Genomic DNA, 13,067 nt, shown 5'->3' on the forward strand with positions numbered 1-13,067 from the left:
GTGTCTGTATAACTGTTGCCCAAACTTACATTCTGCTATTCCGCTTTATCTAATAACTGCTCTTTCTATCTGACTGCTCTCTCTATCTATCTGACATCTAACTGCTCTGACTCCGTAACGCCTGCTTATATACTCTCTTGTGTCACCAATGTAAATAATGACGTAGTGCGCAAGTTGACGTCACCGAGTTTGGTGACTTTACCAAATCCCCATAACCGGAAGTTTCTAGTTACCAATGTTTACAAGGCGTATGGAGAAGTAATTTTAGGGGAGAATATGCATTTGTGTGGGATGCCAGCGATGTTTAACAACCAAATTAAATATGAAAAGAACCCAGTTATCGTATACAGGTATGATCTGTTTACAGAATTGAGATAGCGCTATTTTATTGAGGTTTTCATAATCACCAAATCACCAACACGTGCACAAATGCCGTTACCTATAATCACCAACGGTCACCAACGATCTCCAATCATCCTTGTTATAAGGTTAATTTGTATTTAATACAATTTAATTAGGTATGTAATCTCTGAATTATCAGCAACATCAGCATACAAAATAAAACCAATAGCGCATACTCTGTAAACAGTATTTACAAGTGCTCCAAAGGGAAGTAATAAATAAAACGATAACTCAAAGGCCTATACATTACACTATATATGTCTATGCAATAAGTGTGTGGGGGGGGGGGGAGCCCCCCAACCCCCCCCCCCCCCCTCCGACGCCTGTATAATTACTTATTGATGTATGCCATTTAAAACATCCCCTTGCGAAAAATGTGCTATATATTTGGAAAATCCATGTAGAAATTACAGAAAAAAAAATCAAACTCTAATTGTATTTTATCCAATTATTGTGATATGTCGTAGACTTTCAAGAGGACTTGCTCACAGACACTAGACGTTACTTATTTTTCTTGTAATAAAAAATATAACCCCTACCTAATAATGATTATTGTCCCCCGCTTGAAAAGTGGGGGATATTAATTTGGGTTTGTCCGTCCGTCCGTCAGTCTTTCTGTCTGTCTGTAACGCTTTCGTTTCCACACGATATCTCGAGAACCCTTTGAACTTTTGCAATGAAATTTAGCATAGCAACTCCCTATGGAATAAAGAAGACCCCTATTGATTTTGAGGTCAAGGTCATAAATAAGCAAATTCTGTCTGTTATAACACTTTCGTTTCCACACGATATCTCTAGAACCATTTGAGCTGTTGCAATGAAATTTTACATAACAACCCCCTGTGGCCTAATGAAGACCCCTATTGATTTTGAGGTCAAAAGGTCAAAGTTCAAGGTCGTAAATTTAAACATTCTGTCTGTGTGTAACACTATCATTTCCGGGCAATATTTCAAGAAGATTTTGAGCTTATGCAATGTAATTTTATTCCAAAACTCCCTAAGACCTCTCTCACCCCTCTCAAAGTGCCCCGCCCCGTTTGTTTCATTAGTATTTATAGTATTACCTGCCGCTATTTTTATCACAGGGGCATGAGGAGAGTTATTGCGTATAAAACAGGTTCTCGGCAGACTTTATGTTCTTATTACATCTATTGGAACTGTTTAATAAAGGCTAAATAAATCAAACACCATGGATTGTGTAAAATTTTGAGAATACCGAACATGAATATATACATGTATGTGACTTTAGTTCTGCATATATACTTCACTCAGTGTACAGCGATTCCGTGGTGTAGTGGTAATGTCTCTCGCTTTACATGTGAGAGGTCCCGAGATCGTTTCCTGGGCAATCCTTTTTTCTTTTTTTTTTTATAAATACTTTTCTCTCTTTTTTTTTACTAATTGATAGTATTCAGCATGTGAAATGAAAAATTTATGAGGTTATAAAATCATCATATAACAGTGTGATAAAATTCCATAAAAAAGAATCTCCTATACACATAGTAAAGAATAAGTAATCAAATCTTTATATGCATATTGACATACGTGTATTTTATTTGCTTCAGTATACATGTATACATTTAAAAATTCTACAAATTCAGTCAGGGGGATCCGACTTTTTCCCTAAGCGGGGGACACGAATTCTCTGAATTAGCTTGTTTATTATAACGTAGGGGATATATATATACATATTTTTACTAAAAGAAAAATCAGAAATGTCTTAAGTGCCTGAGGACTTGCTCTGCGATAACGATAACACAACTTAATATTTCAGATGCTCGAATTCGAGCACTTGCCGCGGCATGGGCGAGGAAAGATTTCCAGTTGGCTGAGTCTTTCCTACAGAACAGAGAAAACTTTGGTCTCAATGAAGTCCTGAAATCTCTACAGCTCCTGGACGCTGGACGTCAGGCCAGGGTGCTGGAAAAAAAGATGAAGATGCTGCAGGTGTCCAAAAACAGGGTTAAGCGTAAAACGATAGGGAAACTCAAATCAGACATCAGCAATCTCAATAGGATGAAATCACCGGTAAGTAGACATCCCTCCCTCAGTTAACATCTGGTTAAAATCTGTAATTTGGCACACACGACCAATTATCTATATCTATCACATAAAAACTGAAATTACCCAAGGTTTACACTTAGGTGTTAAAATAAATATACACAATGAATCAAACATTTATGAGTTTTCTAACAGTATGGGTCTGCTAGTGGTGCTGTCTGCAAACACATCAGGAGGTGGGTCCAGCATTTTACTGCAAAAGAACTAGAGTTTTATGCCATTCATTTTCCCAAAGATCCCTGGAAGAAGCTAGCAGACATCTGCCACTTTCATCCACAGAAGGTATTACATGCATCTTTTTTCTTTCTTGATTTTTTCCTCGGTCCCATCATTGTAAAAGACAATTAATTTTCTTCAATATTGTACTCTTTCTCTAGGATTTTCCCTCTCTGGAGTGGTTCCTTCCTTACTGCTATGGACAGGGGGCGCCACCTGAGACCACTGTGGGTCGTATGGTGACAATGACAGCAGAGAACGTGAATGAAATGCTGGAGGACCTGTCTATTCCTTATCTGTCCGTGAAATCACATAAAGATAAGCTGACCGAAGAGTCACGTGACAAGACATGGCGTAGGACGCTTTTTTTCACGAGCACTGCTGAGTGGAACTATTATAGTGTATATCGTTATATATCAGTGTTTATTTGATTTACAAAAGCGGGTGGTTGGCGTGGACAATGCACGGTGAGTCGTCAGTGGCTTATTTTGCAATTTAATATAGAAATTCCTAGTGTATTCTTTTTGACTTCACCGTGAGTCAAGTAGTGTTCACGCATGCAAGCATGGCGAGTAATGTTACTAGCCCCTCGACAACACCACCAGCTAGTGGTAAAGACAGTGGTAAAGACAATAAAAAGAAAAAATTCATTCAACTGAACATAAAATCGGCATCTAATTCTGTTAAAAACACTGTAGTGTCTGATAAAAAAGCTACAAAAAAGCCCCGATTAAGCAGTTCCGACCAAATCCCCGCAGGTGCCCCAGACGGTGAAAATGACCTACATTCAATTCAAGAAAGTCTGGACGAAATAAAGCAAGGGATGGTTACAAAAGATGATATTGGTGAGATTGTGAAAAATATTTTGTCAGAGCTGAAAGGTGAATTTGTTAAAGAAATCAAGATTGCAATTAAAAAAGGAAATCAAAACTGAAATTAGGCCGAGATAGAAAAATTTTAATTTTACACACCAATATAAAATTTTGATTATCCTTGTCTATTGAAATAAAATCTTTAGCAAAAGATAAAAGAGATTGAAAATAATGTAGCGTCAAGGAAGCTCAACAAGTATATATTTGTTTATTATAGTGTCATTGTGCACACAAAGCATTTAATTTACATTATTTATAGGAATAACCACTTTGTACTTTGTCCATAGGATCTATATGTAATTTAGTACATACACAGACAGAGAATTCTTAATTGCCTTTATGGACCTAAAGCTTTTTAATTTTTTTATAAACAAACTAACTTGAGATCTATTTATCTTTATTTTTTAGCCTATATCATCCTTTTAAATTTACCTTTTTATAAGTTTTGCGAAGAACGATTGAAAAAATAGATATTCTAAAAATGGGGGTATAGGTGTTTAAAAGGCTGTTTTGTAAAATTTTTCAGGTCAACCACAATAAAGTATGTTTTTTTGCTAACCTTAGATATAATTCTAAATAATTGTAAAGAAAAAATAGCATATAAACATATAAGACTTTGAGGAATATTTAAAATAAAGATATTTTGAGCTTTTTTTCTCAGACTGAAAGATTTTGACAGAATCAGCATAAATTTTTTAGTGTTTTCAAATAGAAATTTCAAATATTTTCTTGACAAATGAATATTTATGATTTTCCTAAGTTTTAACTATAGCTGAATGTGATTTGGTACATAACTAAATAAAATATGATGTTTCACTTCTATATGTTGAATTTTGGTTGCTGAATTTTTAGAGGTATATACTCCGAGACATGTCGCATGAAAATTAACCTGCAAAGATATGTATTTTATGGGTGTTTTAGTTAGATTATGACTTATTCAAGATTTTCAACAGAGTTTAAGATGGGTAAAGGGTTCTGGAAGTTTATCGAAAAATTAACAGTTTGACAGAAAATTCTGAAAGTACAGACCTACCTTAAAGATGAAATAAAAAAGGAAATCAAAAATGAAATTAGAGCCGAGATAGAAAAATTCACTCACAAGAACGTTGATGAAAAAATGATGAGGGCTAACATTGACAATACAGAAAAATTCGATGCCTTGAATTTAAATCTGAATGATGTTCGAGAGAAAATCGCAAAAGATAAAAGAGAGTTACAGAAACTGAAAATGACCTATGCTGTAGCGTCAAGGAACGCTCAACAAGCGATATCAATGGCGAACTTTAACCAACAATATTCTCAAAAATGTAATATCAAAATACTTGGGTGGCCTGAACAGCAGAAGGAAAATCTTAAAAGGGACTTTTGCACAATTCTAAAACAAAAAGTTGATCTTGATGTGGACCCTAAGGACATCCTTGCAATGCACCGAGTCCCCGGAAATCGGAGTGGAGGATCCCGACAACCGATCATAGTGCGGATGATCAGTACCGAGGCCAAAACAGCCATTATCAAACATCGTAAGGCAATGAAAGATGAATTCGTAATGGTGGATCATATCACTCAACTGAATGCCAAACTCATACAGACACTAAAGGAACACGAATTAGTGCATTCCGCCTGGTACTTCAACAGTAAAGTGTTTGCCCTGGATAAAAACAATAGACGCCACACATTTGATATTTTTGATGATATCAACAAAATACTCAGATCGTGATTTTTTTAGGTTCCATGAAAGTAGCACATGCAAGACACTAAATGCATTGGGATCGAGCTCAGTGCCTTGACATCTCGGGATCGGTATTCCGAAGAACGCATTGTTTACGTCCAGCAGTTTGCAACGGGACTTACTTGACATTTTTTGTTTGTTTCTTTTGGTGTGTAAATATGTGTTTAAGTTGTGAGTGTGTTACCTACAAAATCAGTATCACCAAATTTCAATACTTATACGTACATATTTTTTTTTAAGTTCTGCGCTTTCACTGTACAGTCGTCCATTGACATACATGTAAATATCTTCGATCAATGAAGTCTTTTGAGTGTTGTCCCTAATGAAAATTGTAGAGGGCTTACGGGGGGGGTGGAATAGAGAAACGGAGAGACGTTCTTAATTATTTAAAACAAAAACAATTTTCTATATATTTTCTTCAAGATACCCACTTTACTGAAAATGACATAAACCTTGTTAGATCATTATGGGGATTTGATGTATATATCAGCCTTCCTGGTAGATCAGATGCCAGAGGAACGGCAATACTCTTTAATAATAATATTGAATATAAGGTAACAAATAAATATATAGATGAAACAGGTAATCTGATTATTTTAGAAGTTAACCTAACAAAAAAAAAAATATGATTTTTTATTGATAAATTTGTATGGACCTAATACAGATCAGCCTGATTTTTATAATCTGATCAGAGATAAAATTGAGAATTTCCAGGGTGAATTTGTGTTAATGGGAGGAGATTTTAATTTAATGCAAGACTTTACTCTAGATTGCTATAATTATCGCAACATCAATAACTCTAAAGCAAGAGAGACCCTGCTTCAGTTGAAAGAAACCCAAGGTTTATGTGACCCCTGGAGGACTAAATATAATAATACTAAAAGATACACTTGGTTTAAAAGCAATCCAACAAAAAAGGCCAGACTTGACTACTTTCTGATATCAAATGAATTAATGGCCTTTATAGATAAGATTGATATAGAGTCTGGGTACAGAACTGATCACTCAATTATGGAACTTCATATTTTATTTTCAAAGTTTAAGATGGGTAAAGGGTTCTGGAAGTTTAATAACTCTCTCCTAAAAGATAAAAACTATATAAGTTTAGTTAAAGACACAATAAATAGGATTAAACTTCAGTATGCAGTTACACCATATAATCGTGTAATGATTAAGGACATCGAAAACACAGAAATTAATTTTATAATTGATGATCAATTATTCCTAGAAATGCTACTACTTGAGATTAGAGGTACCACTATAAAGTATTGTTCTAGAAAGAAAAAGGAAAGAGACCGAGAAGTAAATCTTTTAGAAGAAGAAATACAAGAATTAGAAATCATCAGAAATTTTAACGATTCTAACGAAACTGAAGAAAAACTTTCTACGGCAAAATCTAAATTGGAAGAACTTAGAAAGTATTATATAAATGGTCTGTTTGTAAGAACAAAAGCTAAATGGGTAGAATATGGTGAGAAACCTACGAAATATTTCTTGAGTCTAGAAAAAAGAAATTACATCAATAAAACAGTAACAAAATTAATTAATGAAAATGGTTTAACAATAACCTCGCAACAAGAAATTCTTGAAGAAATTGAAAATTTTTATCATAATTTATACACATCCTGTGATAATACTTTACTAGATATAAATTTAAACAATTTACTAATTAAGGACAACATTCACATTTTAAATGAGGAGTCAGCTTCCAAATTAGAAGGTCTGATAACCAAGGAAGAAGCATCACTTGCATTGAAAAATATGAAAAATGATAAAAGTCCAGGCAGTGATGGCTTTAACGTAGAGTTCTTTATATTTTTTTGGAAGGATATTGGTGATTTTATACTTCAATCTATAAACTTTGGTTTTTTGAAAGGAGAATTATCTAATACACAGAAACAAGGAATTTTATCTATATCACCTAAAGGTGAAAAGCCAAGGGAATTTTTAAAAAACTGGAGACCTATCTCTCTCCTCAATGTTACATACAAAATTATATCAGCATGTATTGGAAATAGACTTAAGAGTGTTTTAGAGTATTTAATACATGAGAACCAAAAGGGGTTTTTGAAAGGAAGATTCATAGGCGAAAATACTCGACTTATTTATGATGTTCTACATACCACAAAAGAAAAACAAATCCCAGGGATGATGTTACTTATAGATTTTGAGAAAGCTTTTGACACTATTTCCTGGAGATTTATGTACAAAACTTTTGAATATTTTAACTTTGGTCGTGACTTTATTAGATGGATTTCAGTTTTATATAAAAATGCCACATTATGTGTTTTGCAGAATGGTATTTTTTCCAGATTCTTTTGCATAGGTAGAGGGTGTCGTCAAGGAGACCCTGTCTCACCATATATTTTTAATCTTTGTGTCGAGATAATGGGTCACCTTATAAGACAAAATAAAAATATAAAGGGTATAAAAATTGGCAAAGAAACAGTCTGCTTATTACAATATGCAGACGATACTGTTATATTTTTGGATGGGTCTGAAAAAAGTTTGAAGAGTGCACTAGATCTTCTTTTCCAGTTTGCTAATTTTTCGGGTTTAAAGCCTAATCTATCTAAGACAAAAGCCATATGGATTGGTTCAAAAATTAATTGTAATGACAATTGGTGCAAGGAATATAATTTAGAGTGGACATCTGAGAACTTTACAATATTGGGAATAACATTTAATGCCAGTCTTAACAATATAGAAAAGATAAATTTTATTAACAGAATTAATGATATAAACAAAGAAATGAGCCACTGGGAAAAAAGACATATAACACCTTTGGGTAAAATTACAGTTATAAAATCTCTTTTGCTTTCAAAAATTACACATTTACTGTTAACTTTGCAAAACCATGTGATGAAACCATGAAAAACCTTGAGAAATCTTTTTCTAAGTTTGTATGGAACAATAAAAATGATAAAATAGCTCGAAATATAATGATTTTAGATTATGATGATGGTGGCCTTAGAATGCCACATTTGCCAACATTTATTAAGGCACTTAAGCTCACTTGGATCAGGATGTTAATACTTACGGATTCTACATGGTCTAGAATATTTATGGAATCTACAGGCTGTAATATTACAAAACTTTTACAGTTCGGATCAGAATATACCTTATATTTTAGTAAAACAACAAATAACATGTTTTGGAAAGAAGTCCTTTCTGACTATAATGAATTTATTAATTTATTTGAACCTGAAAATATTCTTCAGGTCTTGAAAGAACCTTTATGGTTTAACAGTAGTATCAGAGTACAAAGTAAATCAGTTTTTTACAAACAGTTATATGCAAAAGGTTTTCATATTGTGTCTGATCTATTTGATACTGAAGGTAATTTGTTATCCTTTAATTGCATATCCATTAATTATGATGTTTTAATCCCATTTACTAATTATGAAGGGCTTAGACTTTCCATTTTTAAAAAATGGCCTGAAATTAAACAATGTAGACTTTCCATTTTTAAAAAATGGCCTGAAATTAAACAATGTAGAACATCAGCTATAGGAATATACATTCCTACACATATTCAGGTCCTTTGTCGTGATGATTCCGGGTGTAAATCATTATACAATTTCTTTTTATCTAAGAGTTATAACCAACCTGTATGTGTTACAAAATGGACAAGAGATTTAGGTTTGCAGATTGACTTTAATTGGAGAGATCTTTTTACAAACTTGAAATACATAAGTAAAGATTCAAATCTCAAATGGTTTAATTATAAGATCATACATAGAATTCTTGGAACCTGTAAATTGTTGTTTTTATCTAAAATTAAAGATAATCCATTGTGCTCTGTCTGTAATCTTGAGCAGGAAACTTTGAAGCATCTTTTTTATTACTGTCTTCCTGTTAAGGGAATATGGGATTGTTTAGAAGAATGGATTTTACAAAAAACTGGAAATTTTTTTAACTTAGACCCAATATCTGTTATATTAGGTATTTCTGGCAAAGAAAACACATCCTTAAATGCCATTATATTGCTTGTAAAACAGTATGTTTACCAAAAATCTAGAAATTGTAAACCTTTGATATTCAACGAAGTTAAAAATGTAATATGTAAATACTATACTTTTGAAAAATACTTGTTTGCATTAAATATGGATGACACCCAGTTTAAAAAGAGATGGCAATTGTTAGACAATCTATTTGAAAATGATTAGCTTTATATGATATTCATAAAAGGACACTGTAACTTTTACTTTTGTTTGTTTGTTTTTTTCTCTCTTTTTTATAAATATACTTATAGTGATAGTAAACACAGTGTAATATATAAACATGCATATATATGTATATGTATATTGAATAATCTTTTTTGTATAATTCATAAATAGGTGATACTGAAATGGACGAGCGAGGTGGAAGAATCAGTCAGTGAATGCTTAATAAAAATCCACAATGATTATGTAAATATACTGCTATTTGAAAGTTGAATTGTGGAAATAAAAAAAAAAAAAAAAAAAAAAAAAAAAAAAAAAAAAAAAAAAGATAAGTTGACCAGCGCCTCCAAAGGCCACATAGCAGACCGGGAGGATAAACTGGACACCATCCTCTGGTTAGTTCATCATTTTTAGAATATTGTCAAATTTTATACAAAATTCACCGTTTTTATAGTAATAGTCAGATGATTAGTTAAGTGATGATAATTATGGTACAAATATTTCTGATTTCTTGACCTTGACAATTGATCTAATTTGATCAATACTTTCACTTTGACCATAACTTTTGAATGGTTGGTACAAGGGCTTTCATATTTCATGTGTTTATTCCTTGAAAGACCTTGAAACCCTTTAGTAAATATTTTTTACCTTTTGACCTTGCAAATTTGGAATTAGACCTACTTCACAAAAACTAACTTAACTTGGCCATAACTTTTGCATGTTTGGTTCTGGGTAGGGTTTTCATATCTCACATGTATATTCCATGTGACAAAACCTTCCCTTGGATACCAACATTTATGACCCCTTGACCTTGACCTTTGACCTACTTTTGAAAAACTTCAACCTTGACCATAACTTTTGAACAGTTGGTGCTAGGGCTTTTATATTTCAGAGGTATTGTCCTTGTGACAAGTCCTTCCCTTGAGTGCCATCAATTTTACCCCTTGACCTTGGAGTTTCACCAACTTTTGAAAAACTTTAACTTTGGCAAAATCTTTTGAACAGTTGGTGTTAGGGCTTCATATTTTACATATGTTTTCTTTATGACAAGACCCTACATTGGGTACCAACAATTTTGATTTATTTACCTTGACCTTTGGAGTTAGACTTGCATTTGAGAATTTTTAACCTTCTCTATGAGCGGCCATAAGGAGGCATCAGTGTTTTACAAACTCATCTTGTTTACAATATGTTATAGGTGGTATGAGGAACTAGCATGCAAGGAAGTAGACGATGCGATACAGAGGAGGTTAGAAAATGGTGACCCCGTGACCTTACCAATCGGTAAACTCCTGGAAAGACTGCTAGTATTCAAAAGGCTGTTTGATGGCAGCTCTGATGAGGACAGGAAGGCAAAGTTCTACGGAGACCTTCTGAAGATCGCTGAGGACAGGCTTAAACAAATTAAGTAGGCTATCAGTTACCTTACAGATGTTTGAAAGAGACTTAATGTGATAGAAGTGTTATTTCACCTACTGTTTTTAAATATCTTGTACTCTGTTTTGTTAACAGTTAAACTAGTTTAGTATGAACATGGATAATGCGAATTCATGAATATAGGGAAGTTATCTTGGATCCCCAGCTATATAAATTTAACAAATTCCTTAATTTCATTTGTCCTAGTGACTTCATTATAACCGAGTTTTACTGTAAAAATATATTTTATAGGCTTCCTCTTGAGTCTCCAGTCCTGGTGATGGGTGACGCTTCCAATTCCATGTCTGTGGCAGTTAAAACCAGTACCATCATCGCGGGAATTCTGACAGCTATAACCTCCGCTAAACTCTCCTTCTTTAACGGCAAACACAAAGAGCCAGATAAAGTACCAACAAATGTCGAGGAGGTATCTTGTTTGTATTTAACAACTTTGAAATTTCGTTTAATTTAAGTATAAATGATATATAGAGCTTTTTGATGTGTGTTTAGTTTTGAGTGCATTGGAAAGTTTGCAAAAATTTAAAGTAAATGAAATTTGAAGACAACAAACAGTATTTAATCTCAAAAGTCCATTGAAACAATACAATCAGCAGAGCAATCACAGACCTCTACAACATAAGAAGTGGATCAGGTGCCATGGAGGAGTAAGCATCCCCCCTAGAAATTTTCTATTACTGATTACACTAAACAGTGACTAAGTCCTGCCCTTTACATAGAGGTCTGCAGATATAGCAAGAATCCGAACAAAATGGCGGACACATTCCTTTTATGAATCGTGTTAACTTTAACACGATTTTCCCCTTGAAATGCCTATTGTGGTTTCATCCCACCCCCAGGGATCATGATTCAAACAATTTAGAATCTACACTACCCCAGCATGCTTCCACATAAGTTTCAGCATCTCGAGATCTGGCCCAGTGTTTCCTGAGAAGAGGATTTCTAAAGATTAATTCTTGTACATACATGTATTTCAATGTAAAACAGATTTCCTATTTTGGCACCATCCTACCATAGGTTTATGATTTAAACAAAATAAATTTAGAATCTACACTTCAGGATGCTTCCACATTAGTTTCTGAGCGTTTGTGACCCAGTGTCTTGAGAAGATGATTTTTTCTACATATTTCAATGTAAAAATTAGATTCCCTTCTGTGGTCTCACCCCACCCCAAGGGCCAGGGGTCATGATTTGATAATTTAGAATCTACACTACTCCATTATGGTTTCATATGAGTTTCAGCTTTTCTGGCTCAGTGTTTCTTGAGAAAAAGATTTTTTCCTATATCCATGCATGTATTTCAATGAGCTTTCAGCTCAGACGAGCAAAAAAAAAAAAAAAAAAAAAAAAAAAAAAAAAAACGGCATACACAACCAGGAGTTTTGAACAGATATCAAATGAAAATCCTTGTATTTTTTAAAAAGAAAACTTCTCTCCAGCTGATATTTCCTCAAAATAGGATTCAGAAAGGTGTACAGCATAACAAGGCATGACAGAATAGCTCAAATGTCCGCCAGTTATTGGAACTAAAAAATTATGCAGGGAATAAGAAAAAGTTCAAAATTGTGTTGAACATAATTATAATTAATATTGGTACTTGTATTTGTTTACTTTAGGTGTTACAGCTAGCTTTGAATACCTGTGCTTCGGGATACACAGCAAATGCTGCCGGTTTGTATCCTTTTTACGAACGGAAAGAGGTCCTGAAGACACTGATCATGGTAACAGATGAAGAAGAGGCTCTCAAATTCAAAAACATCAGGTGAAATACTGTGAAATCACTAATTTTCGAAGGGGTTTAATTTTCGTTGTTTTCGAGGTATGAAGAGACCCATAAATTTATGCCCACCACGGAATGTAAATTATTAATTTTCACATGCAGAACTACTAGAACGTTCTTCATCCATGAATTCAAATCCCAACAAACCAACAAGTTTTCCTCAAACCAAGAAAATATGTGATTTTACAGTATTTAATATAAATATGTTCCAGTGCTGATAGGAGATGGAACTTGAAAGAACTTTGAAGCACGTTGAGATGCATAAAATGAAAATTGTTGCATGAAAAGATTCCAATTTTGAGTTCATTTTGAGACTTTTTAAATTAATTGAAAATTAAAGAGTTATCCTTCCTGGCTGGGGATTGGATAACCTTAAATAAAAATCTCTATCAATTCATGATTTTTTT

At 33.5% G+C, this 13,067-nt stretch overlaps 1 protein-coding gene across 1 annotated transcript; it reads left to right on the top strand.

Moving 5' to 3' along the window:
• Positions 1–2,176: 2,176 nt before the first annotated feature.
• Positions 2,177–12,642, top strand: LOC134257670 (uncharacterized; the record flags this gene model as incomplete). Its single annotated transcript, XM_062740260.1, has 7 exons — positions 2,177–2,430; positions 2,599–2,745; positions 2,841–3,013; positions 9,788–9,841; positions 10,645–10,854; positions 11,115–11,289; positions 12,497–12,642. Coding segments are annotated over 7 exons (1,159 nt in total), but the record flags the coding sequence as incomplete, so codon positions are not given.
• Positions 12,643–13,067: the final 425 nt, after the last annotated feature.

The sequence above is a fragment of the Saccostrea cucullata genome, unplaced genomic scaffold (genome assembly GCF_032062105.1).
Source record: "Saccostrea cucullata isolate Sc308-1 unplaced genomic scaffold, CSIRO_AGI_Scuc_v1 ctg16404, whole genome shotgun sequence".
NCBI lineage: Eukaryota > Metazoa > Mollusca > Bivalvia > Ostreida > Ostreidae > Saccostrea > Saccostrea cuccullata.